The 25,057-nt window shown below is 40.0% G+C and overlaps 1 protein-coding gene across 4 annotated transcripts in view; it reads right to left on the bottom strand.

Annotated features, from left to right (window-relative positions):
• Positions 1–4,267: 4,267 nt before the first annotated feature.
• Nckap1 (NCK associated protein 1) overlaps positions 4,268–25,057 on the bottom strand; it is a 76,047-nt gene continuing 55,257 nt past the window's right edge. For all 4 annotated transcript variants that reach the window (XM_057754698.1, XM_057754699.1, XM_057754700.1 and 1 more), the window contains 13 exons: positions 21,990–22,129; positions 20,552–20,683; positions 18,759–18,977; positions 17,982–18,112; positions 17,703–17,800; positions 15,769–15,862; positions 15,047–15,129; positions 14,627–14,707; positions 12,373–12,466; positions 10,496–10,612; positions 9,704–9,813; positions 5,930–6,019; positions 4,268–5,140 (listed from right to left, as the gene is read on the bottom strand). In XM_057754698.1, coding sequence (XP_057610681.1) covers positions 5,024–5,140; positions 5,930–6,019; positions 9,704–9,813; positions 10,496–10,612; positions 12,373–12,466; positions 14,627–14,707; positions 15,047–15,129; positions 15,769–15,862; positions 17,703–17,800; positions 17,982–18,112; positions 18,759–18,977; positions 20,552–20,683; positions 21,990–22,129 — 1,506 coding nt within the window. In that variant the 3' untranslated portion in view covers positions 4,268–5,023. The remainder of the gene's footprint in view (positions 5,141–5,929; positions 6,020–9,703; positions 9,814–10,495; positions 10,613–12,372; positions 12,467–14,626; positions 14,708–15,046; positions 15,130–15,768; positions 15,863–17,702; positions 17,801–17,981; positions 18,113–18,758; positions 18,978–20,551; positions 20,684–21,989; positions 22,130–25,057) is intronic.

Genomic DNA, 25,057 nt, shown 5'->3' with positions numbered 1-25,057 from the left:
TTACAGGCTGTGGTCCAGATAGTCCAACAACAGCTATCTCTGGAGAGTAAAGTTCAAGAATCCACTAGTTGTTCAGTCCCGGAGGCTGATGTCTCCACTGGTCTTCAGTCTATATCACAATCCCAAGAAATAGGCTCTAATAACGAGAAGGAATGCCTCAGCAGCAGGACATCTGAACTAGTCAGCGTGAGGGCAAGCAGGCAAAAAGCAAAAACTTCCTGCCTGCCCGTTTATGTGAGCTGCCGCCAGGTGTGGTCCAGACCACAAATCATCCAATCAAGAAAATCCCCTCAGAGGTGTGCCCAGCTGCTTGGGCTGTGGTCGGGAGTAGCTGGGGCAACTGAGGTGGGAAGCTCCATCCTAAGTGATGGTGGCACCAGTTCCATGGGTTGGGTTCCCAAACTGCATAAAAACGAGCAAGGGAACTGAACGTCGGCTGTCACTCTGCTTTCTGAGGATACAGTGACCAGCTGCCTCACACGCCAGCTGCCATGACTTCTCTACATGGATTGTATCCCCAAACTGTGAGTGGACCTTTAATTTTTTTAAAAATATTTATTTATTTATTATGTACTTTTATCAGGGGACTTGACACAGCAATGCAGAAGAGAACCAAGGCAAACCCATCAGGATCAATGGACTTCTCAAAGCCCGTTTGCTGGCCTGGTACCAGCTTGATTGTATGGTATGGGGCATTTCAGATTCAAATTCTAACATGGAAACAGAGGGGCAAAGGAATTTGATTCAACGCACAAAGTTGAGGCCAACAGAGGTGACAGATGCAAATAACAAAATTAGGATCAGTAAGGACCAAGAAGTGGGCAGAGTACCCACGCCCAGCCAATCAAGGAAACTGTTTTAGTACTTGGAAAAGGGCATGATACAATATTAAAAATGTGGGCTAGAATGGCAACACTCACGCCCTTTAACGCGGGTTTTAATACTTCTATTGCTTCTCTGCAGGAGACCTATTTGAGAGACAGTTTCTCTCATTTATGACAAGTGGGGAAGTTTGGGATGAAGAAGCATGGACAAGAAAGTGCCTGAGTGGTGTAAGAACTTAAGCGTTGCTTTCTATGCCTTGTATTTTAGTGAGTACAAAAATTTACATGTTGAGTGGAAAACTCCGCATTCATATGTGAGTAATCCAGGAGGCAAAAAAAGGCAGCTTCTGGACTAGGTTTGCATTTCCACTCGTGCTCCTTGCAGTGTTTACACAAATGTCTTTCTTTTCTGAGCTCCAGTAAATGGGCTCACCATCACATAGGACCGAGAACTTAGGTTACATTACATAAGCACAGCAGTTGATGCACAGTGAGCTCTCAATAAATTACTCTCATTATTGCCTCAGTCAGTAGTGGTGGCACGGACCGGCAGGAGCATCAGCAAGGCTAAATTTTTCCTTGCCTTGCCATCCCAAGTTCTTCCGGCTGGACCTTGCCTTAGGTGCACAACAGATCCTTGTACACTGGGACTGTAGGTAAAAAAATTAGGAATGAAATGACAGCTCTGACCTGGGAAGTAGTGTACTCTCTGCTCCTTAGTGTTAGTCTCTGCAAGGTCAAATAAGTAACTAAGTGTCCACTTCCCCATGCTTTATGACATCTATGTGTACCAACAAGTCATCATATAGGTTATGACCTGTAAGCTAGCTTTCTTTTTCCTTCTTTTCTACTTATTTTACATCCCAACCACAATTTCCCCCTCTTCTCCCCACATCCCTCAAATCCACTCCTGTTTCTGTTCAGAAAGGGGCAGGACTCCCATGGGTATAAACAAAACATGGTATATCCAAGTTGTGGTAGGACTAAGTCCCTCCCCTTGTATTAAAGCTGGGCAGGGCAACCCAGTGTGACATCCTGGCTCATACAATCCTCCCTCCCTCTCTTCAGGATGCCCTGAACTCAGCAAACGCTTGGCGTCTGTTTCCATCAGTTACTGGATGAAGGCTCTCTGATGACTATTGGGGCAGTCACCAATTATGAGTATAGCAGATTATCATTAGGAATCATTACTGGACTTTTTTCTCCAGTAACGACTGGTTCTATCCTAGGTCTCTGGGTCATCCGACATCTGGGTTCAGGTGCTCCGGGCAGTGCCGGGCAGGCTCTCACGGCATGAGTCCCGTCATCGGTTGGCAAATCCCACAATCTGTGCCACTTTTAACCCAGCACATCCCATAGGCAGGACAGGCTGTAGGTCAAAGTTTGTGTGGTTGGGTTGGTGTCCTAATTCCTCTGCTGGAAGTCTTGCCTGGTCAGAGATGGCCAGTTCAGGCTACGTATCCGCTATTCTAGGAGTCTTAGCTGGGGTCGTCCTTGTAGATTCCTGGGAGTTTCCATTGCGTCAGTTCTCTCTGACCTTGAAGTGCTCCCCCTCCTTTCCAGCCTTCATTCAGTATTCTCCCCTCCCACCCACCCCAACTTCATCTCTCATGTTCCCCCATCCCACTCTCAAGATCCATTTCCCCTTCCCAGGGATATCCAGGCATCCCCCACGAGCCCACCTTGTCACCTCGTCTGACTGTAGCATGACTGTAGCACAGTTATCCTTTACAGCTAATACCCGCTTACGAGTTAAGAACATATTATGCTTGTCTGTCTGGGTCTGGGTCACCTCACTCAGGATTCCTCTAGTTCTATCCATTTGTCTTCAAATTCACGATGTCAATGCGTAAATGTGTCACATATCCTTTATCCATTCTTTGGTTGAGGGGCACCTAGGTTTTTCCAGGTTCTGGTTGCTAATAAAGCTGCGATGAAGCGGTTCTCACCTGGCCTGAACTCCTAATCCCGTTGCCTCTCCCTCTCCAGTACGGTATTCTCGTTTATTAACAACTCAATGTCCTTTTAAGTAAATATACTCATCTTAGTGTAACTTGAACTCCCCCTTTGTCTTTAGAATACAAGCATTTATGTGATACTTGTTATAGTTTTTCCGTAAGTGCTGTGCACACCATTAAACAATGACATATAACTGCAAATTCAGAAGCAGTATTTTCCTTCTGAAGCCAGTTACACTGCTCCACAGGTAACACCCCCAGAACCAGGACGTCAGTCTGTTCAGACTGCTTTAACTAGATGCCTCCGACTGGGTGGCTATTAGGCAATCTCCAGATTAATGTTTTGGCAGATCTGGAGTCCTCACGGCCTACCTGCTGGTTCAGACGGTGCTTCCTGTGTCCTCACATGGTGGCAGGCACAAGGAACTCCTCCCCCAGTGCATCATCAACCCCGCAGGCCACCTCATCGTTACACCGGAGATTACATTTCAACATGTGAAGCTTGGGAAACACAGCCTATTCCAAAGTTTATGGACATTATTTTTCAAGTTATTGTATGATGCAGTAAATGGATATGAAAACAGCAACTTCCTACTGTTTTTTCTAAACACAAGGAATTGTATTGTGATATCTGAAAATATCAAGGAGCATATAAAGTTTATGAGAGTGCCTCAATAAAGTTATATCACCATCTACAAATACTCAAACCATACTGAAGGAGAAATGAGTTTACTGGTTAGTCACTAAGGGATTAAAAAGAATTCTTTTTTTCTTTTTAAAACAGAGTTTCTCTGTAGCTTGAACTGTCCTGGAACTCACTTTGTAGACCAGCCTGGTCTCAAACTCACAGAGTTTGAGGCCTATCTCTACCTCCCGAACACTGGGATCAAAGCACGTGCCACCATTGCCCAGCTTATAAAAAGAAATCTTAACAGTTTGGTGGTAACCTTAGCGTGAGTTGAAAGCAATTACAAAGTACCTTCTCTGAGTGTCTTAAGTGAGTTTGGAAGTAATGTCACCAGAGTATATAACAACAGCTCTCGTCTTCAGGCAGAGCTGAAGAGGCTGTCTTACACCATGCCCTTCTGCCCATCAACCACAAAGCAGAGGGGCTCTGCGAGCCTCCACCCAGGGCTGACGCAGTCCTCAGTAGCACGCATTAGCTCTATAGTCTCTCCACTTTTCCTTATTCTTCAACAACTCCATTTGATTACCGATAAAATTAGCAAGCCAATGCACACGCATGCACGCACAGACATGCTTTCTTTTAGTTCTTATATTTAAAACAAGGTCATGTAGTCTTACTTCCTAATTTCAGTTTTTTTTCCCAGTGGAATATTTTCTAAAACATTTAAACAAATTTTGTAATAATGGATCTGCTATCATAAGATATCCCTAAATCTATGTTTACTTTAAACAAAGTTTAAACTAAAAATTTCATATTCTTGAATAAATTTCCAAAGATCTTAAGGAAATAATTCAAAATATGATACAGTCTAGTGTTTATTTATGTTATGGCAGATACACTTGAATTTCAAAATTTAAAACATATAAAAAGTGGTTTGGGACTAACACCTGTATCAACAGCTGACAAGTGTCTTATTACACAGCAGGTACGCGGTAGTGCTGATGCCAGTCGGCAGCATGGGATGAGATCATCAGTAGGCTTTCTACAGCAACAGCATATGCTGCTGTTTGAGAGACTCAATCTGCTTCCAATGCTCAGGTTCTAACATTTCTAAGGTTAAACAATGTTAGAGTTTTTAGTTTGGCAAATGTTCAAAATAAAGTGGAAATGTCTTCGTAAGCATCACACAAATGCACATCCACTCTTGATCTCTGCGAGAACCATAGGTACAGATCAGAACTCTCCCTCTAGGAAATAATTTACACACAGATGAGTGCTATCGTATCACTATCTAAAATAATCACTAAATACAATTCATTTTCAGAAATAAACAAGCAAGGTTTTTTTCATTATCAGTTATCAAAAACATAATGTTATGGTATTTCAAACAAAGGATACTCTAAAATCATAGAATTTCACTGAGTTTTGAGAATGTGCAACTAAATCAACCAAGTATACCGTATTACAACCATATTAGGAAGCCAATGATCAGAAAACACAACGGCATGAAGAAATTGATCCATAAAAGTGTTTTCAGGCTTTAAGGTAAAACAGCTCCACAGTTTACAGATAAACAAGGCAACAAAACCGCGTGCTTGTCTTGAGTGAATATTCTATGCAGAAGATGTAACACTTTGTTTGTAGACAGCATGGTACGCGTTTCTCAGCAACACATAAGGAAAACAAGATTCCAAGAGATCCATTGTTAGGAATGGTGATTCCTGTACAATCTGGAAAAGAAAATATGTCAGAAGTCAAGTTACTCACTCAACGCGAGTAGTAAGCAACAACCCTATATTCTTCTCATTAGAAACAGACACCATTTTACTTCAAGATCTAAAATACAAATGTGCCATAGTGAATTCTACCAAAATACTATTTAATGTGATTTTCAAGTTTATCAATTAATCAATAGGAACACATGGAACATAAATCTTCAGCAATACTCTAAACATAAACATGACTACAAAAATAATTAAAATGTAATGGCACATTAAAGAGCTAAATAAAAACCAAGCTAGAAAAAAAAAAGTCAGCTATAATTAAATGCGTGCAGTAAATTCTAGAACTCAAAAGGAAAAAAAAAAAAAGACTACTATGTAGGCGATTGGAAAGATCATCTGGGGAAAACAGAGTCAGCAGAGCTCTGAGTTCTGCTGACTCTCCAAGGCTAAGGAAACTACTCTGAGAAGAGCCTCGGGCAGATCCATAGACACACCCACCGGGAAGCTCAGAGAACTGAACTTGATGTATCAGGAAAGTACAGCATCAGCACATATCCTTAAGGAGTCTTACTTCCTATTATTGCCTACGGCTAGATGGGAGTGGCACCAATCTTTGCAGGAGTCTTTAAAGTGCGTAGTTTGAGTGGAGTGAACACAGGAAATGGAGAAAAATAAAAAATTGCAAAACAAAAACAAAACAAGACAACAAAACTTTCACTTGCCAAGAAGAGCTATGTTAAGGACTGGATCTTCCTTTATTTTAGTAAAGGTTAATTAAGTTGAAACGAGACGTACCATATCCAGAAGCAAATAAACGGATTCTCTATTTCTTGTTGTAGTTTTGTCTGTCTCTTGGCCGATTTTCAGTAGACTGGAGGACGCAAGCTTTAAAGTACATATTGGAATCAATGAGGTTGGCAATAAAACACAGCTCCCTTATTTGTTCGTTCTTAGTATGGTTTGAGCTCCAACAAATTTGAGTTACTCAACATATAATGCATGATGAGCTACAGATCGTACATCCATCAACAATTAAGATATACATATAATCAAATATTCATTAAAACTGACATTTCCCTCAAGTGTGTTTCCCAAGATGATCCAAACTGTTTTCTCCCTTCCCAGTATCTATAATAACTATGCGGGAGCCCGCAGCTCCTTCAACACCCACCCTTCTACAAATGGTTTTGCTTTTGATGCTTTTTCCAATCACAGCTGGAAAACAATGCAGAAAATTCCAGAATTTTCTAATTTCCAACAATCAGTTCCTAAATTTGAATTGCATGCCATTCTAAGTAGCAGAATCTTGTCTGACTCTGCTCCCTCTTCCAAGGAACAGCCGTCCCTCTGCCCAGCACAGCCACACTAAGCGTACACCTGCTTATTAGTCACTTGGTCATCAGTTACTTGGCTGAATGGCATGGTTATGCAGTTCGTGTGTTCAAGCGACCCTTGCTATATAACGGTGCCCACGCCCCGCAGCACTGCTTGCGACTGTACAGCCGCGGAAGAGCAGGAGCAGTAAGTCCCTCCTCCCCATGGAAATGCAGAAACCCTTACAGAAGGAAGTGTCTGCCAGACCCTGAAATCTCCAGAAAAAGCGACTTTATCTGCAAAGGGGCATGTGTTCTAGTGTTGTTGCCACATGTCAAACTGAGGGTCACAGGAGTGGTGGACACAAGGACCTCAGGTATAAAAATGTAACCAGAGTGCGGGCAACTCATATTGTTTACACACATACCAGGACTAGGAAAAAATGTTGGAAGAAGTGTTTGAATTAAAAGGTCTACAACTAAGAGACAATATCTGACCATCCTGAACTTCTGCAAAAAGAAAAAATAAATAAATAAAATGTAATGCTGGGCCAGGCAAGGTGGCAAACATCTTCAATCTCAGCACTCTGGAGGCAGGTTGATCTCTATGAGAAGCCAGTCTGGTCTCCAGCCTGGTCTACACAGTGAGTTCCAGAACAGCCAGGACTACATAGAGAGACCCTGTGTCAAAAAAACTCAATGATGCCGGGCGGTGGTGGCGCACGCCTTTAATCCCAGCACTTGGGAGGCAGAGGCAGGCGGATCTCTGTGAGTTCAAGGCCAGCCTGGTCTACAAAGGGAGTTCCAGGACAGGCTCCAAAAGCTACAGAGAAACCCTGTCTCGAAAAACCAAAAAAAAAAAAAAAAAAAAAAAAACTCGATGATGATGATAAAGAAAAGGAAGGAAAATGTAATGCTAAGTGATCCAATCTGACTAGAGTATTATTTAGTTTATTAAGGCTAAATCTGCCTCTCTGGTATTTGACTGTAATGAACCAGAAAATGAAACAAACCCTAACCTGGATACAATGCAGTACCATTTGCTATTATGGACACACCAACATCCATTACCCCTGCAACAGCTCAGTAAAGACTAGAAATGATGTGAGGAACTCAATGGTACAGTGATGGATGAGCTACTTTAAAGGCTTTCCGAAGACAGTCGGAAAAATAGAGAGAAACAAGAAGACAGGTTGGTGGACAGGAACCAGCTAGAATACTGGAGGAGGAACACACTGAAGTGCACAGGGAGGGGTCACTACATGAGGACCCGTGATAACCTGAGTCTTCTACAGACAACACAGAAGATGAAAGGGAACCTAGAGCAGAACCAACAAGCTGGCGTTACTGAAATATGCCGAAGTGGTTCTCACTGCACAGGCTCGGGAAGATCAACGGAGTAAAGTCTCTGTGTAGAAGACAGCACAGAAGTCAACAACAGCCACTGAAGGATTATAACCTTTCATCAATGCTTCCATGTGTTAAAAATACAGTAACTGCTGATTACAATAGTCCTCCAAAAAGTTTCTGTTAAAGGCTGTTGAGAATCTCCAACTATCAACATAATCTGCTACTAATGTCCAACAACTACACCCAGTCATGTCTGATAATAGACTTAGCACTACTCTCTTTGGGTAGCAGGTCACGACGCTCTCATGGCCTGATGATCAGCATCCTCCAAAGGAGAGGGTCCTACCTCACTTTCATGCCACGCCAGTATCTACAACCTTCACCTTCATCTACCTCAGCCACACCCGTGCCACTCGAGTATCACAAGGGTGAACACAGTACAAAAGAGCACACTCCCCTAAGATTTTTATTGTATATAGGTAAACGTCTTCTATCATGTCCACTAGTAATTTATTATGTGTTAATAGTTTACTGTGTATAATTAGTGTACATATATGTATGTGGTTCAGTCCTATCCCTGGCTTCAGGTACCTTCTTGTAGTGGGAGACTTTGAATGCATGTCTTATTAATAAGAGGGAAATTTTAATACATAGTAATTGCAAGGAAGGACATTAAACCCAGAACAAAATACATCAAAGAAAAACTGAATTGTAGTACTAATTTCAAACTTTAGTTTTCTACTAAAGTTACTGCTGTAGATTACATACATATATAATTTAAAATTTAATAGCTAACAGGATTTCCAACAAAGAAAGAACTAAAATATTCTAGAGTTTCTTGCTTGATCTCTTTTCTTTAAGCAAAGTATGAAAAAGATATGCTGAGGAAAAAAACTACATTACACCGTGTCTAACCAACAGATTTAACATTACTCTCTTTTGGAGCAAGTCACATTTTTATGATTTTATTTATTTTTGTTTATGTCTGTGTGTGTATATATATATGTATATGTATGTATATGTGTATATATATCTGTGTGAGTGTGAGTTTGTGTATAAGTGGGCATCAGACCGGAAGACCTGGAGTTAGGAGGCAGTTGTGAAGTCTGATGTGGGTACTAGAAACTGAACCTGGTTCCTCTGAAAGAGCAATAAGCATCCTTAACCACTGACCCATCTCTCCAGCCCCGTAAATCATATTTTTTTTTTTTCTGAGTTTGTACTCATTAATGGCATTTCTTCAAATAAGTGGAAGTAAGAAAAAACACCTTTTGCTACTGTTTTTCTTTTCCATGTGAATATACCATGTATGTGCCAGGGTCAAGCTGGCCAGAATTTCAGATCCCCTGAAACCGTAGTTACAGAAGGTTGTGAACTACACAATGTAGGCCTGGGAACTGGGAAGCAAATAATCTTAACTAATGGACGGGCCCTGGTGTTTCGTAAAGAGGTCCTCATTCTTTAGCCCGGCCGCCCACCCGTTAGTCAAGGTGCAGGCTTTCTTTCCATCACAGCTCTGAAGCAGTGTTTCTATTGTGGAGTCTGCCACCCTTTGTGATCTTTAACTAAACAGAAATGAGTAAATTCTATCTTTTAAAGGTCACATTATCTCTCTTTGCTTCCATTTTTCTTTAAACAAAAAAAAAAAAACCTTTCAAACTTGAAGAAAATCTCTTCTCCAAACATTAGTTTAAGCAAAAAGGCCATATGGCAGAGGAGGAGACATTTAAGCCGAGGGGAAAACAATGATAAACTTGATGTAACCTGTTCTCCTCCAAAAGCAAAACATTAAAATGTAAGTGAGGTTTATATAGTTAATAAACTGAGAAAAACATCAATGGAAAACATTAAATGAAATGTTAAAGCTTGTAAAATGTCATGAGTTCTGATATTTGAATAGACATACCGCCAGGAATTCTTTAAGTCGGTCTTCAATACTTCCCTTGTGAATTGTAAACAAAGCTGCAGCGATCTGGTTGATGGCTTTGGCCAAACAATGTATATTGTTGCAGTGCCCTGAGAAAGTACAAACAGTAGTGTGCAGTTTGTGTGACTTCAAAAGTTTGTGACACATTGACTCGCAGGCTACACAAACAGCAGTATAACTAAGAGTTAGGGTGCAATGTGAGTTACTCTTTTCCTGTTATGAGCTGAGTGTTTACTATCACAGCAAATACAAGTAATGATCAGGTCAGTATTTCATTAGCAGGCAAACACTCTCGAAAGATGTGATACTTAGATATATACCTTGTGGTAAAGGCTAAGCTGCTCAGAACATGGCGTCTCTCATGACGTCTCTCTAGAAGTCTCTTTAGAACATGACGTCTCTCTAGAGCATGACGTCTCTCATAATGTCTCTTTAGAGCATGACGTCTCTCATGACGTCTCTTTCTCTAGAGCATGACGCCTCTCATGACGTCTCTTTCTCTAGAGCATGACGTCTCTTTAGAACATGACGTCTCTCATCATGTCTCTTTAGAGCATGTACCCATCCTCTGCTGTACTTTCGAGCTGACTTATACCTTTCATATTTCAGAGAACTACAGCTTCAAAAAAGAAACAGATGCCCATTGCAAAGCTATTATTTGGCAGAGCTTAATCTATATCTTATCAGAAAAGAACACAAATTACTCAAAGCAAAAAGCCTATCTGACATTAAAAGCAAGGACGCCAGTGTCGGCAGACATTTAAGAGGTACCTTCGATAGCAGGGCTGTACTGCGACATCACATTACTGGCCAGTGTAGGCAAAGAGACTGCTACAAAGACCATCAGGAGGCAAGCAATCTTATATTCTTCTTCTGGACTAATGTTCTCTAAAGAAAAAATGAATAAAAAAAAAAAATCAAGCTTTTCTTCGACATTATTTAAAATTAATAATCTAACCTAGAAAAAAATAAAGGCAACAAAATTTTTAATCTAAATTTCCTAAGTGAAAACTGATGAAAAATTATGAGAACACCATATATATTGCTATTTATAAATTTTTTTATATCTCATAATCTGAAAATTCACTGAAAGAAAAAATCCCTTTCTTTCCCTAAGACAGCTATGAATATCATTTTAAATATTGCTTGAAGGATACCAATACTGAAAAGGGGATAGCATTACCTATTTCTCCATTCTAGAAAACAAAAGGAATCAGATATGAATGAGAATATCTAGCACACTCTATAGCTGTAAGACCTTTTCTATAATATTTTCTAAAATACTATAACCTTTACAAAAATATTTATGGCATTTAAATTGTTCTGTATTGCCTTGATTTCTTACCTGATACCTGGGAACTTCTAGGTGCCTTTCAGTTTACAATTTTATATAACTATGGATTGATCATAGGAAAAAACCCACCTATTTTAAGATTTTGGTTGATCATAAAAAAGCAATAATATATTATTTGAGTGACGAAAACAAAGTGTAACTAATAAGAAAACTAATAAACGCAAAGACTATACTTTGGCTCAAAAGAACTGTCAAGGGGCTGGAGAAGCTCAGTGGCTGAGAGCACTTCTGCTCTTGCAGAGCTTGGGCTCAGTTCCCAGCACCCACACAGTTGCTCAGTCATCTGGAACTCCAGTTAGAAGGGCTCACGCCCTCTTCTTCACTCCTTGGGCGCCAGGCATGCAATAGGTGCAGAAACACAAGTGTAGACAAAACACTTGCACACATAAAATAAATAAAAAATTTAAAAATAAAATAAAATCAATAGTAGGAAAGGACATTTCAATACAAACAAAACAGACCCTACTTACACTGTAGACAGACACAGAATTATGTGGAACAGTTTGTACTATGTTTCAAAGAACTGGCCTTAAAATTTCTAAACGGTCAGGGTTATGTATCTACCGTTTTAATGGTACATATGTATTATAATTAAAACGGGACACCATTTTCTAGTTACCAATTTCCTGGGTATCCTAAGGGCAGTATTCCCACCAGCACACAAATGTTCTCAACTTCTCCGTCCCAGAAAGTCCTTTTCATAACCTGGGGCACAGCTTAGGCGTAGAATGTGCAGGGCCTACCTGTGATTCCCGATGCAAAAACCAAGCCTTGATCTTCCTCCTGCCTCTAGCTATTGTAACTTTATGTCCTTGTTCCCGACAGAGCTATCTCGCACTTCGTGTCTGCAACCCTTTGTCCTGCTCATCTGCGAGCTGTTGCACTGGAGCTGCGCTGACGCTTACCCACGCTGCACAGCTGATGGCTCCCTCTCCACCTTCTGAGGAGTTTTCCCCCAGTTTTTGTTGATTTCTTTCTGACTCTACTGGTCCTTCCATCTCAGTCTATAGTTCACGGTTCTTCCTCCTCCCTGAGTTCATTCAAGTTGAACTGGTGTTGTTCCTTGGCACTGACGAAACGGCTTTACAGCCTCATCTGGTAGTATGGCTCAGATAGTATATGAAATGCTACAGAAAACTCCAAAAAACAAGGCATTTGTCTTTTCTATCTTGGTATCTTCCAACTTAAAAAAAAAATTAAAGCTTAATACAAATGCAAAAATAAGTACTACCTGCACACCTAGGCTGCCCTGCAATTTTAAAAGGAACACTACGTATCTGCTAGTGCATTTTACCTGATTTTTGTGAGGAAAGAGCTACGACTAAGGCAGGATCAATCTCACACGGTAATCCAGCAGCTGATGACAACTCATACACATTCATTGCAACCTGACAAAATACAAGAGTTACAAAGAAATCATCATTTTAACAAATGATTTTAATATCTGAGAGTTCACTTTAACACGAAAGCATTTATGGCTTAAATCAGTCTGCCTACAAATATATTAGAGGATTTTAGCAACTTGGCTGAAGCAGGGATAGCAGGGTAGGTAACCCACACTGGACAAAGATCTAACACTGTTCCTTATAGCTTCCCACTGTGCAAACAAAATTTGTAGCCCCTCTGTGGCAAGTTCCACAGAATCATTCTAAAGTTACTATTTGTCTTGGAAACATGAGTGTAAAATAGTTAAGTCAAAAGAAACGAATAAATGAAGCCAGTTGTAGTGGCTCACACCTGTGCTATCAGCACTTCAGGGTTCAAGGCCAGTCTGGGTACAGAGTGAGTTCCCGCTCATCCTGGGCTACAGTGAAAGCCAAGAGGTGAAAGAACAAACAAAAGCGAACGAACGTTACTGAGTCTATGCGTAAGTCCACAGGCATTTGATGGACAACTTTACGGATTTAATGCTTAATCAATTACAGAAAAATTTAAAAAACACTACTTTAAAAATCTGATAAAGCAATTTCTAGTAAGTAATTTTCTACATCATACATGCACAGATTCCAATTATTCACGATAGGCTGATAGTTTAGTTAAAAACTGAGGACATAATTCATTATCTTTGATATTACAGTTAATAAACCTTAGACAGATGGAAACAACCATGTACTAAATTCCAGAGACACACACACACTCCTCACCACACACAAATATAAATTCAAAATGCATCAAGGACATAGCATAAAAGCTAAAATTTTGGGAGAAAATACACACATAACTGTTGATGGCCTTTGTCAAGACACTGTTTGTCTAACTTGATTGCAAAACTACAAACAAAAGAAAAAACAGATAAACTATGCTACACTGAAATTAAAGCGCTCGTGATTCATGGGGGAAATGTGCAGATGGTGAATCTATGGAGGACAATGACGTGGGCCAGTGGGGACTCAGCAGATAAAGGCACTTGTATACGCCTGGCAACTGGAGACCAACCACTAGTGCCAGGCAAAGGTGAAAAGAGAGGGCCAACTCAGCACACACAGATGACAACATGGTCTAAAACCGAGCTGAGGATCCAAATAAACCATTCTCTAAAGAAGCCATACACACACATCAACAGATGTGTGGCATCCTCTTAAATGAAGGAAATGCAAACCAAAAGTGTGACATCACTGTGCACCAACTAAATGGCTCTAATTATGGAGACAAGGATTGCATATAGAAAACCCTGACACCTTCATTGAGTGTAGATAGTAATATAAAAACATGGTGCCGGTTTGGTGGTACCTCAAAACTAAACACAATTTCTACAGAACCCGGCAATTCCATTGCTTATACAAGAGAACAAAAACATCAACATAGATAAACAAAGTAGCATTATTTACAACATCAAAGAAAAAAAGCAACCCCTATCTCCAATGATGGCTGAATAAACAAACTATGGCATATTAATACAATGGAACACTGAACCAGAGTGTGAACACATGCTGTAACATGAAAACATGCTAAGTTAAGGAAGTCTGAGTCAAGAATATCTTCTGTACGATTTACAGCATACTCAAAACAAGCAGTCTGCAGTCAGCAACATAGCCATCTAGGATGGGGGGTGGGGGAAAGTGCCTGCTATGGGTACAGATGCTCTTTGGGGATGATAAGAATATTCTGAACCTGACTGAAAACTGACATCACAACTCAAAACCACTGAACCACACTAAGAAAAAAAAATCTTTTAGCACTGGGGAATCTAGAAATGGTTCTTAGTAACTACCCACTTTTAAAATTAATTAGGACTGAATTTAAAACAACTCATCTCTCTCCTTTATGACCATACAAGAAAAAGCTGTCATATTAAGGGGGAAAAATGATCAATTTTAAAACAAATTTTATGTCCTTTTAGTTGATCAAAGAAGACTGACTTTCAAAATGCTTAGGGAGTTTTTGGTGCCGAGAGCTTAGTGAAGCAATCGCACAAGCATGCATGCTATTTTCAGGTCTGCTACATTTTTAATTTTGTTATTAATTTTCCATACCCCACCCCCGCATGCCTCAGATCTCCCAGGTAACTTGAGCCTCGCACTATCAACTACAAACCACACAGGCGCTACCTTCATGTCAGTCTCCCTTGGAATGTGGTCCTTGAAGTCCTCGATGGAGCTCACGAGGAAAGGGATGTGGTAGGACAAAACCTGGAAGACAGCGGACAGACACAAGGTCGGCACCAGCAGCCTGCACATCTTGGAAACGTTACTGTTTGGAAAGTAAGCTTGCACAAAGTATTCACCAACTTCACTGGACCTTTCTAAGAGGCCAAAATAATGGGAAATAATATGCATTCAGTGCTAAGATGAGTAGCTCAAAAGGGACACGTTAATGTAGACATAGCTGAAATAGTGTAGCAACCTAATTTCAATACCAAACCAAAATATTTGGTACGCAAACGCTACCAAACCGCAATTTTACTCTTAATATTGCTGCTAATTTTAACTTTTGAAAAATAAGGAACTGATATGGAAATGATTTCTTACATCTCTCAGTGCTTCTTGTGCCAGTGAGCGGAAGGATAAAATAACACCGATTATCGTCATCCTTTTCAATACACTGTCAACAGCTAAATTATAAGGAAGGGGAGAAAAGAAGAAAAACAAATACATAAACTTCTTTTTTGACTTTGGAGAAAATTCTAAAAATCAAAATATTTTGGTATTTCTGAAATAAGATTCGACATGCCTTTAAAGAGCCTTCGCTCAATGTCTCGACATTTCAGGGAAGCTGACTTTTAGGTTACAGACTCTGAAGTTAATTATCCTTCAGTCTAATTAATGTAGACTTACTGTATTAAATTCAATAGGTTCAAGAGCTTATTAACAGCAATGTTTGTTAATAATCAACACATACTAAAATACAGTTAAGCATTTCTGAAGTAAAGCCAGTATAGTGGTTCACCTCCTTAAATCCCAACAACTCAGAAAGCAGAGACAGGCAGACCTTTGTGAGTTAAAGCCAGCCTAGGTTAAGACTCTGTTTCTCCCTGCCCTTCCCCCCCAAAAAAACAAGACCAAAAATCAACAAAAAGCTGAAGTAGATATACAGTGAAAAGTCCCATTGACTGCAATTTTTTTCTTGTTCTCTTCATATGCTAATGATCACTTTGCATAATTTGCTGCTTGCATTATGTTACAAATTTTGGCTAGAAATATTGTATATTATATCTTTCAAATGTTTATTAAAAGTACCACAAATTACTCACATGATAATCTTTTAAAGAGTGCAGCCATCTGGTCTGGCTTGTCAAAGCTGGTCCTCATTTGTGTTAGCACATCAACATTTTCCACCACAAGTTTCTAAAAAGAAAGAGTAAAACCAAGTCAGGCACAGAGCTTTGTGTTAATGACTTAAGAATTTGCTTGTGGCCGGGCGATGGTGGCGCACGCCTTTAATCCCAGCACTCGGGAGGCAGAGGCAGGTGGATCTCTGTGAGTTCGAGACCAGCCTGATCTACAGAGCTAGTTCCAGGACAGGCTCCAAAGCCACAGAGAAACCCTGTCTCGAAAAACAAAAAAAAAAAAAAAAAAAAAAGAATTTGCTTGTGAGTTACAACTGGAAAATAAAAAAAAAAAAAAATTCATGAAGTCCAGACGTTCTGTGCTATACAATTTTGCTTTAATAAAAGAATCTCAATATTGTTTACATAAGATTAATGTTTTCCAATTCAAGAAGGGGTCAGGAAATTCAGTAGAGGTGAGTAGCAAGAATAAGGGCCATCGTATGCTTAGATGCAAAGCAGTCTTTTAAAACATGTCTTTTATACTCTGGTAAGTTCCAAAAGTTTTAGTGACCCAAATTCAAATTCTCTCAAGATCTACAGTCATTATATATATATTATACCCACACATACATGCATATACATATATATGTACTTATTCAATATAGTTCATCTTAGCACTGACACATTCTTAAATGACAAAAATGGTCATTTAAAATGTGGCTGCCTTTAATATCTTTATTTAAACACTACACAGCCTAAAGACATTTTTTACCCAGCTTAAAGGATTTAAGAGAAAAGAAAACACACTGAGCTAAGTGTGCTGGCTAGTTTAATGTCAACTTGACACAAGCTAGGGTCATCTGAAAGGAGAGAACCTCAATTCAGAAAATGTCTCCACAAAAAAAAAAAAAAAAAAAAAAAAAAAAAAAAGGCCGGGCGGTGGTGGCGCACGCCTTTAATCCCAGCACTCGGGAGGCAGAGGCAGGCGGATCTCTGTGAGTTCGAGACCAGCCTGGTCTACAAGAGCTAGTTCCAGGACAGGCTCCAAAACCACAGAGAAACCCTGTCTCGAAAAAACAAAAAAACAAAAAGAAAATGTCTCCATAACATCAGGCTGTACAGAAATTTCTTAATTAGCGATAGATGGAGGAGGACCCAGCCAGCTGCAGGTTGTGGTCCTGGGTTCTATAAGAAAACAGGCTGAGCAAGGCATGGGGAGGAAGTAAGAAAGCAGCACTCCTCCACGGATTGCACATCAGCTCCTCCCTCCAGGTTCCCGCCCTGATACCAGGTATACGACTAGTGGTAGAGCATTTGCCTAGCATGTGAGAGGCCCTACATGCAATCTCTAACTGCCCAACAATTTAATAATGTGCATGCAAAAATCTGTGGACAGGTGGAAAGCAATACACTCAAATGCTACATTAGAACATAACCAAATAGAAGTAGCATTCTGCACCAGAATTAAGGTTTGAGTAAGAACACTGAGAAACCTGAACTCAGTCCCTTTTGCAACTTAATTCACCTTTTAGGCCTCTTGCTTTCTCACCTATGATTATGCCAAGATACCACTCAGAGCCTCTTAAGTGTTTTAATTTTATTTACATGTTGGTACTTTCACGTCAAGTTAATTTAAAATTCTACGTTTTCTCACATTCTTACAATGCTTCAGAAGAGTTACTGTCTAAGGGGTGAATTAAAGGCAAGCCTGGCAGCCTATATTTAGACTGCCAGCTATTTGGGAGGCTGGTGCAGGATGTCTGAAGTTTACTAAGACCCTGTTTCAAACTGAAAAATGAGAAAAGGGCTGCAGATGTCCTCAGCGGTCGAGCACTTGCCAACTCGCATGAGGTTGGAGGATCAAAGCCCAACACTGCCAACAAGGACAGCAAGGTGGGTTCCTAAGGACTGTGTACCTTAAGTTCAGCAACTTGTGATGAAATATGCCACATTAGACTCTCACTCAGGAACTTCATCCCATATGGGCCTAGGAGCTCTGATAATGATCTCATTTCTGAAAGGAAATGAATTAATTTCAGTTTCTTGACAGAGCAAATATATTAAGAAACAATGACATACTGCATATGACATACAACCTCATCTTACAAACTAAATATTAATAGCCAAAACAAACAAGTCAGATCAAGTTATCATGTAAAACAATCAGGTTGTCTTCATTAGTATGTAATATTCACCTGATATGTCAGAATACTCCTCTGCATTGAATGTTAATTCATTTTCTGTGGGTAAATTCACAAATGCTTTCATTGCAGGAAAGTAAGCTATATGGCCATTGCTGACTTGTCTTAGTAAAGTCTCCAAGTACCTAAAGAGAAAAGTAAATTTATAACCAGAAAAAATCCCTACATTTTAGAATAAAGTACCAACAACTAATCAAATTTACATTTTTTTTTGGTAAGGGCTAGAAAAGAAATAAAATCTATTTAATTCCTGCCACTGTCTCCACTCTACTATCGCAGGGAAAGACTTTACCAGAACAGACACAATAAAGACACAATAAAGAGGAAGGCTTACTTAGTCACCACCAGTCTGGTTTTCCTCATGCTCTCAACACCCGTTTTTTCCCAAAACAAATTTTTGAATAAAAAATATCTGTTCAAAAATTCATTACAGTATACATTTGTATACATACAGTACACATATGTAAGTCTGAAGTCAACTGTTAAAATAAATGAGAACATGACCCTAGAGAGACGGCTTCGACGGTAAGAACTCTGGCGTTCTTCCAGAGGGCCCGGGTTTGCTTCACAGCACCCCGTGCTAGTTCATAACCGGCTGTGATTCCAGACTCAGGGGCTCAGATGCTCTTCCCTATCCTCTGAGGGCACCAGTCACACATGACGTACACATATATTCATACACAAGCACTTAACCATAAAATTATTTTTCCTAAGGAGTTTATTATAAAACAAAACTCTCAATCACTCAAAATTTCTAAATGTGTTCCTTACCAATTTGTATATAGACTGGTAATGGTTGGTTCTCCGTGGCTGTCTAAGTGTTGTGTTTGTTGAAGAAGAACATTATTAAATACTCTGGTGATATCGATCTGTACATAGTTCTCTATGGACTGGAGTACAGTCATATACGCTCTTACACTTGTTAGAAGCTCAGATGGTTTTGCAATTTCCTGCGTAGCTTGATTATACATAGTCATTCCAACAATTGATCTGGGGATAATAAAAGAGGTAAGAGTTTCCCACTTATGAAAACAATCTACTCAATCTGCTAACATCTAATATCAAATATGCAATAAAATTAATTTTGAAAGATTTATAAAATAAAGCCATGAAATTACTACTGTCATTTTAATTACCTAAAAATGATAGACTAGGAATACAAATGATTAAAAAACACTCTGAGAATGTAAATCAATGATAATGGTAAAACATAAAAAGTACTTTAAAAACTGCATTAATACAGCAAGGATGATGAGCTATTTAACCGATAGCTTAATCTGCAGGACACTGCTGCTTGATGCTTTTTGTATTTCATGGGAATGAACTACAATCCCAATATTTAATAACACGACTATGTAGCTACCATCACTAACATTTCATAAACAAAATAAACTAAGGTTTAAAACAGAACTAAAAAAAAAAAAGAGTTACTGTTTGGAGGTGATCTGCCTAGAGTGAACCAAGTCTCCAAACACCTACGAAGATATGTAAATATGCAACTACAGAAACTGTTTAATTAAGCACTTAGCACACATGCTGCATATGTTGACAACACGGATGATCACTCATCCATAAATGTCTGCCTGACTTAATGTTGATTTTCAACAAACTGCATGATAGTGAAAACAGGATGACAATGAAACAGCACATTACAACTCACTTTATTCCCCTCGTATACATAAGGCTAAAAAGGAACACAAATTTAAAAATTCTTCTTTTGGTAGCTTGAATGTAAGTGGCCCCATAAGCTCAGAGGGGAACGACACTATCAATAAGAAGGCCGGGTCTTGTTGGAGTAGGTGTGGCCTTGTAGGGTGAAGTACGTCACTGTGGAAGTGGGCTTTGAGGTCTCACATATGCTAAAGTCAGGCCCAAAGAGACAGACCACTCTCTTGTTGCCTGTGGATAAAGGTCTAGAACTCAGCTCTTTCTCCATCACCACATCTGCCTAAATGCCACCATGTCACACACCATGACGTTTAACCAAACCTCTAAAAATGCTAGCAATCCCAGTGAAATGTCTTCCTTTATAAGAGTTGCCCTGGTCATGGTATCTTCAAAGCAATAGAAACCCTACGACACTTTTCTAACTGACTTTTTCTGCATTAGTCCTAATCCCTCCTAATCCCTTAATTTTTTTTAAATTACAGTTATTTACATAGGTGTGTGTGTGCTCATTCGTGCCATGCTGCACATGCGGCGGTTAGTGCACAATGCTGAAAAGTCTTTTCTTCTTCTGCCTTGTGTCTGCTTGCTCAGCAGCAAGCACCATACCTACTGAGCCACTTGCCAGCCATAAGCCTGAAGACAGATCAGCAAATCACCTACTGTTTGCGTAGGAGAGCTAAACCTCAGGTGACACTGACTGACGCTCGCAGTGTCAGTAATCAGTGGTAAGTATGGGACAGGAACCTGCTGCCCAGGAAATCTCAGTTCACTGCTGTGCATGGCTCTCAGTCCATTACTATTTGCACTCAGTTCGACTCGCTTGTCTGGTAAAGCTCGTGTCAGATGGGTACCAGATAATGAACACGGTAGCGCCAGCAGTCCGTGCGCTCTCTTACTTAGTGAAGCGTATCTCCAGGTGAGAGGTCAAGTACTCGCGTGGTGTGAAGGTGTGTTCCCACACTACCATGTTCGGAACATAATTTATGGAGAAGCATAACTCCGAAAGTGCAGTGTGCAACTTATCAAGGCTAAAAAACAGCAAAAAATAATAATTAAAATGATACTTCATCATAAACAATTTCAAATCAGTTTCATAAAAATAGCAAGACTTATAGAGAATTCTGCAGAATTTGATTTCTCTATTTATTCTTAAACCAATAGCTCAAAATGTTTAGGTTTAACTAATCAGGCGTTTTTAAAATCATGTTTCTTTACATTGAGCTAATAATGAATACACGGAGCAACCACAGGAAGAGGTGCTTATTCTGCACTCAGCATTAATAGCCTCCTCATGACGGTGCTGCTCTGTTAGCTCCCTCTGAGAAGGAGCAGTGTTATAAAGTGGCAATGGTGTTCATCTTAGGAACAAGTAGAACATTTTCACAAAAAGCATTCACTTATGCTTTCCTTCCCAACAATCAAAAACTTAACAAATCTCCCACAGTGTTTTCAAGTAATGGTATCAAATACATTCTAACGTATCACTAAATGCTACAAGTCTCAGTTATCTGACCTAAGTTAAGAATTAAGATCGTTTATACTGCTCCTCAAAGCATGACAGATTCCTGACCTTTTGCGTTTAGTACATCAAGACAAATACCATCTATTATATATGTCATAATATAATATATTGACCATCATCATGACAGATCAAGAGTCACCTAGAGAATAAACCCACGAAGGTGTCTGTGAGTAGCTTCTAGATTGGGTCAAAAGGGTTGGGAGGACCTATGCTAAGTGTGAACAGTGTCCTTCCTTGGGCTGGGGCCCCTGGAGAAAAAAGTCAAAAGCAAGCTGAGTACCAAGCATTTCTCTCCCTGCTTCCTAGCTGCAGAAACAATGTGAGTAGGGCCTCTAGCTCCTGCCTCTGTTCCTCCTCTACCAGCATGGACCATACCCTCAAAGCATAAGCCACAATAACCCTTTCCTTCTGAAATGGTTTCTTCTGGGTTTCATGTCCCAACAATGGCGAGAGTCATGCATCTTCAAAAATCTCCATTTTAGGCCAGGTAGTGGTGGCACATGCCTTTAATCCCAGCACTTAGGAGGCAGGTGGATCTCTGTGAGTTCGAGGCCACTCTGGTCTACAAAATGAGTTCCAGCACACCCAGAGCTGTTACACAGAGAAACCCTGTCTCAAAAAAACAAAAACAAAAGAAAAGGGAAAAAAAAATCTACATTTTAGAATAAAGTACTAGCAGCTTATCAAATTTACAATCTTTTTGGTGTGGGCCAGAAAAGACAATCTATTTAATTCCTGCCACAGTCTCCCTCTGTTCTACTATCGCAGGGAAAGACCTTACCAGAACAGACACAATAAAGAGGAAGGCTTACTTGGTCACCACAAGCCTGTTCTTCCTCATGCTCTCAACACCTGGCTTTTCCCTTTCAGGTTCCCCTTTCTTGCCAGTCTGTTTTTTTGACTTCTTATTCACTGCTTGACTGATGGTTTTGGCACAATGCTTAGGCAGCAACTGAAAGGGGGTAAGAATGACATTAACTTTTGCACCAGTTTTCCAGAGTGTATAAACGAACACAGACTGGACAAACAAGCAATAGAACAGAAATGTGGGCAGTATCCAACTCACATGGCCTCAGAGCATGGAAGAAAGTAGAAACCTACTCAAGTATCAAGGTTTATTCAAGTCATTACTCAAAAGATAAGTAAAAACAGACAAGGCAAGTATGGAGAGGGATACAACAACTATGCGAATGGCCTGTAAAAAAAAGAACAATCTAGCTGGGCAGCGGTGGTACAAGCCTTTAATCCTAGTACTCAGGAGGCAGAGGCAGAGGCAGGCGGATCTCTGTGAGTTTCAGGCCAGCCTGGTCTACAAGAGCTAGTTCCAGGACAGGTTCCAAAGCTACAGAGAAAGCAACAAACCCTGTGCAGAAAACCCACAAAAACAAAAAAAATCTGTTCAGGACCAGGTGGGCATACTATGAAGTGGGGGCATAAAGTATGAAGTGCAAAGTTTTTGTCGTGGTTTTAGCTGTCAGAGGATCCCAACTGTTTGTCATTGCCAGAACCTGGAAACAACCTAAATGTCCCTCAACCAGAGAATGGATAAGGAAAATGTGGTACATTTACACAATGGAGTACTACACAGCAAAGAAAAACAATGACATCTTTGCGGGAAAATGGATGGATCTAGAAAACATCATATTGAGTGAAGTAATCCAGACCCAGAAAGACAAATATCATATGTATTTACTCATAACTGGCTTTCAGACTTACAGCAAAGAAAAACCAGCCTACAATTCACAGCCCCAGAGAACCTAGACAACAATGAGGACTCTAAGAGAGACATACATGGATCTAATCTGCATGAGAAGTAGAAAAAGACAAGATCTCCTGAGAAAATTGGGAGCATGGAAACCATGGGAGAGGGTAGAAAAAGGGAAGGGAGAGGAAAAAAATATATATAGCTCAATAAAAACAATAAAAAAAAGAAAAACAAAAAAAAAAACCATTCATCATTGCAAAGTTTAGTACAAAAGTGTAAAACATTTTCTAATTAGATGGTAAGATGATGAAAAATTTAGATATATCACAATAAATAAAATATCTTTAAAATGAGCTTCTCCTATTTCTTTTTTTATATGTTTTAACATGGTTACGATAAACATTTAAATTACACACGTGGCTCACATATCTCTGCTGCATAGCGATGGCCAGAGCAATTTAGTCATAGATACACGCAGTAACTAGCGACAGCCATGGGAACGTGTGAAGAGAAATGTATGTCGTCAGGAGTACCTTCCTTTTAAACATGCCCACTAACTGACAAACCTTCCTTTTAAACATGCCCTCTAACTGACAAAGAAACCAACTGCAGAGCACAAACCCAAACCTCAGAACAACACTGACCATAAAACCAGATCTCAAAACATCCAAACTACAACCCCCATAAACCTAGCAGGGATCGGAAGACCAGTGTCCATCCAGAAACACAGGGAGTAGGGAATCTGAGACCCTAAGAAAAGGGCCCCAGGGACTTAGGACTTCAAGTCCCACCAGCTCTCAACGCCAGTCCAAGCTCTACCATCGACAGGGCCCATGCTGAGCAGAACCTTCTGGGAATAGCATCGACCTGTACACGGTAAGAATTAGAGGTAAAGGAAAGAAGACAGGTGAATGGGGACACTGAACAGCAATCAGCCGTGTCTGTTAATGTCAAGTGGGGACAGCAAAGTGTAGGAAAGGAAGAAAAACCATCTGGTCCCTAACTCCTTTCACAAATCCATGAAAATTAACTGCATGAAAAAATAAGCAAGAAATAATACATACTTTTAATTCCACACAGAGCTGATATAAGAAAAAAAGACAAAATTTCTAAAAGCTACTTCTATAGATAAAGTACAAGAAAAAAACGAAACCCAGGATATAAAATTAAAGAAAATAAATTCAAAACCAAACAAAAAAAACCCAAAAACGTTTCATAGTTGAATATCAGACTCTCAAAACATAAATTTTAAAAATACATTATATAATATCTTAAAGAGGATAATAATGACAGATAATTAAAAAAACCAACAACCAGGGCTATCCAAGAGACTCTGAAAACATACAATCCTGCTATTGGCCTTTGGTTACCCAGAGACGGAAGGTATATTGCTGAAGCCACCATACATTTCCGAAACCACCCAGAGGCCCCTGAGCTGGCACTAACCTGAATGTCACCTCCCTAAAGACTACACCAGAAGGCATTATTCAAGCTTCCAAAGGAGGGCGGCAACCAACAGTCCTGCCCACCTACGGCACCTATGAACCACAGCACCAGGCGGCATGGAGAGATAGCCCCAAAGGTGCAGTAGCAGCGTACATGCCTTGCTGAAAACCAACAGCTCGATAACTGGACTTAAGACCCACTCAACATGAGGGATATTGTATCTAGTATTGGAAACCTAGCCAACCACTCAGTGCTAGTAAGTCATGGATACTGGAGGAGAATCTCTAACACTAATTTACTAAGCCAATGTAATCCCTAAAAACAACCTATAAACATCTGTCCCACAGACAGGTGTACTCTTCATTCCTCATCAAGGAAATTTCTCTTTTCAACACATGAAGACCACTATAGACAACTACAAGCAATCAAAATGCAGAGCTGTGGCGCCCAGCCCAGTGGATATACCTACAAAACACTCCTGTACCTGACACCCAGGGTATACTGCAAGAGAGGGGCAGAAAGATTTAAGAGCAGAGGATCAGGGAGTTTGCTCTGAGACTCTATCTCCGGTAACATCAGAAGCCACGGCCAAAAAGTCTTATAAACATGATTGCCCAAATGTGAGCTGAACAAGGAGGACACCAATAAACATGCCAAAGTGAACAGGAAAAAGTCCACAAGTCTTCAAAGAACTACAGGAAACTGAGCAAAGCTGGGAGGAGAGAGGAG

This window comes from Chionomys nivalis, chromosome 22, assembly GCF_950005125.1.
Source record: "Chionomys nivalis chromosome 22, mChiNiv1.1, whole genome shotgun sequence".
NCBI lineage: Eukaryota > Metazoa > Chordata > Mammalia > Rodentia > Cricetidae > Chionomys > Chionomys nivalis.
This window is presented reverse-complemented; position numbering and strand designations above follow the sequence as displayed.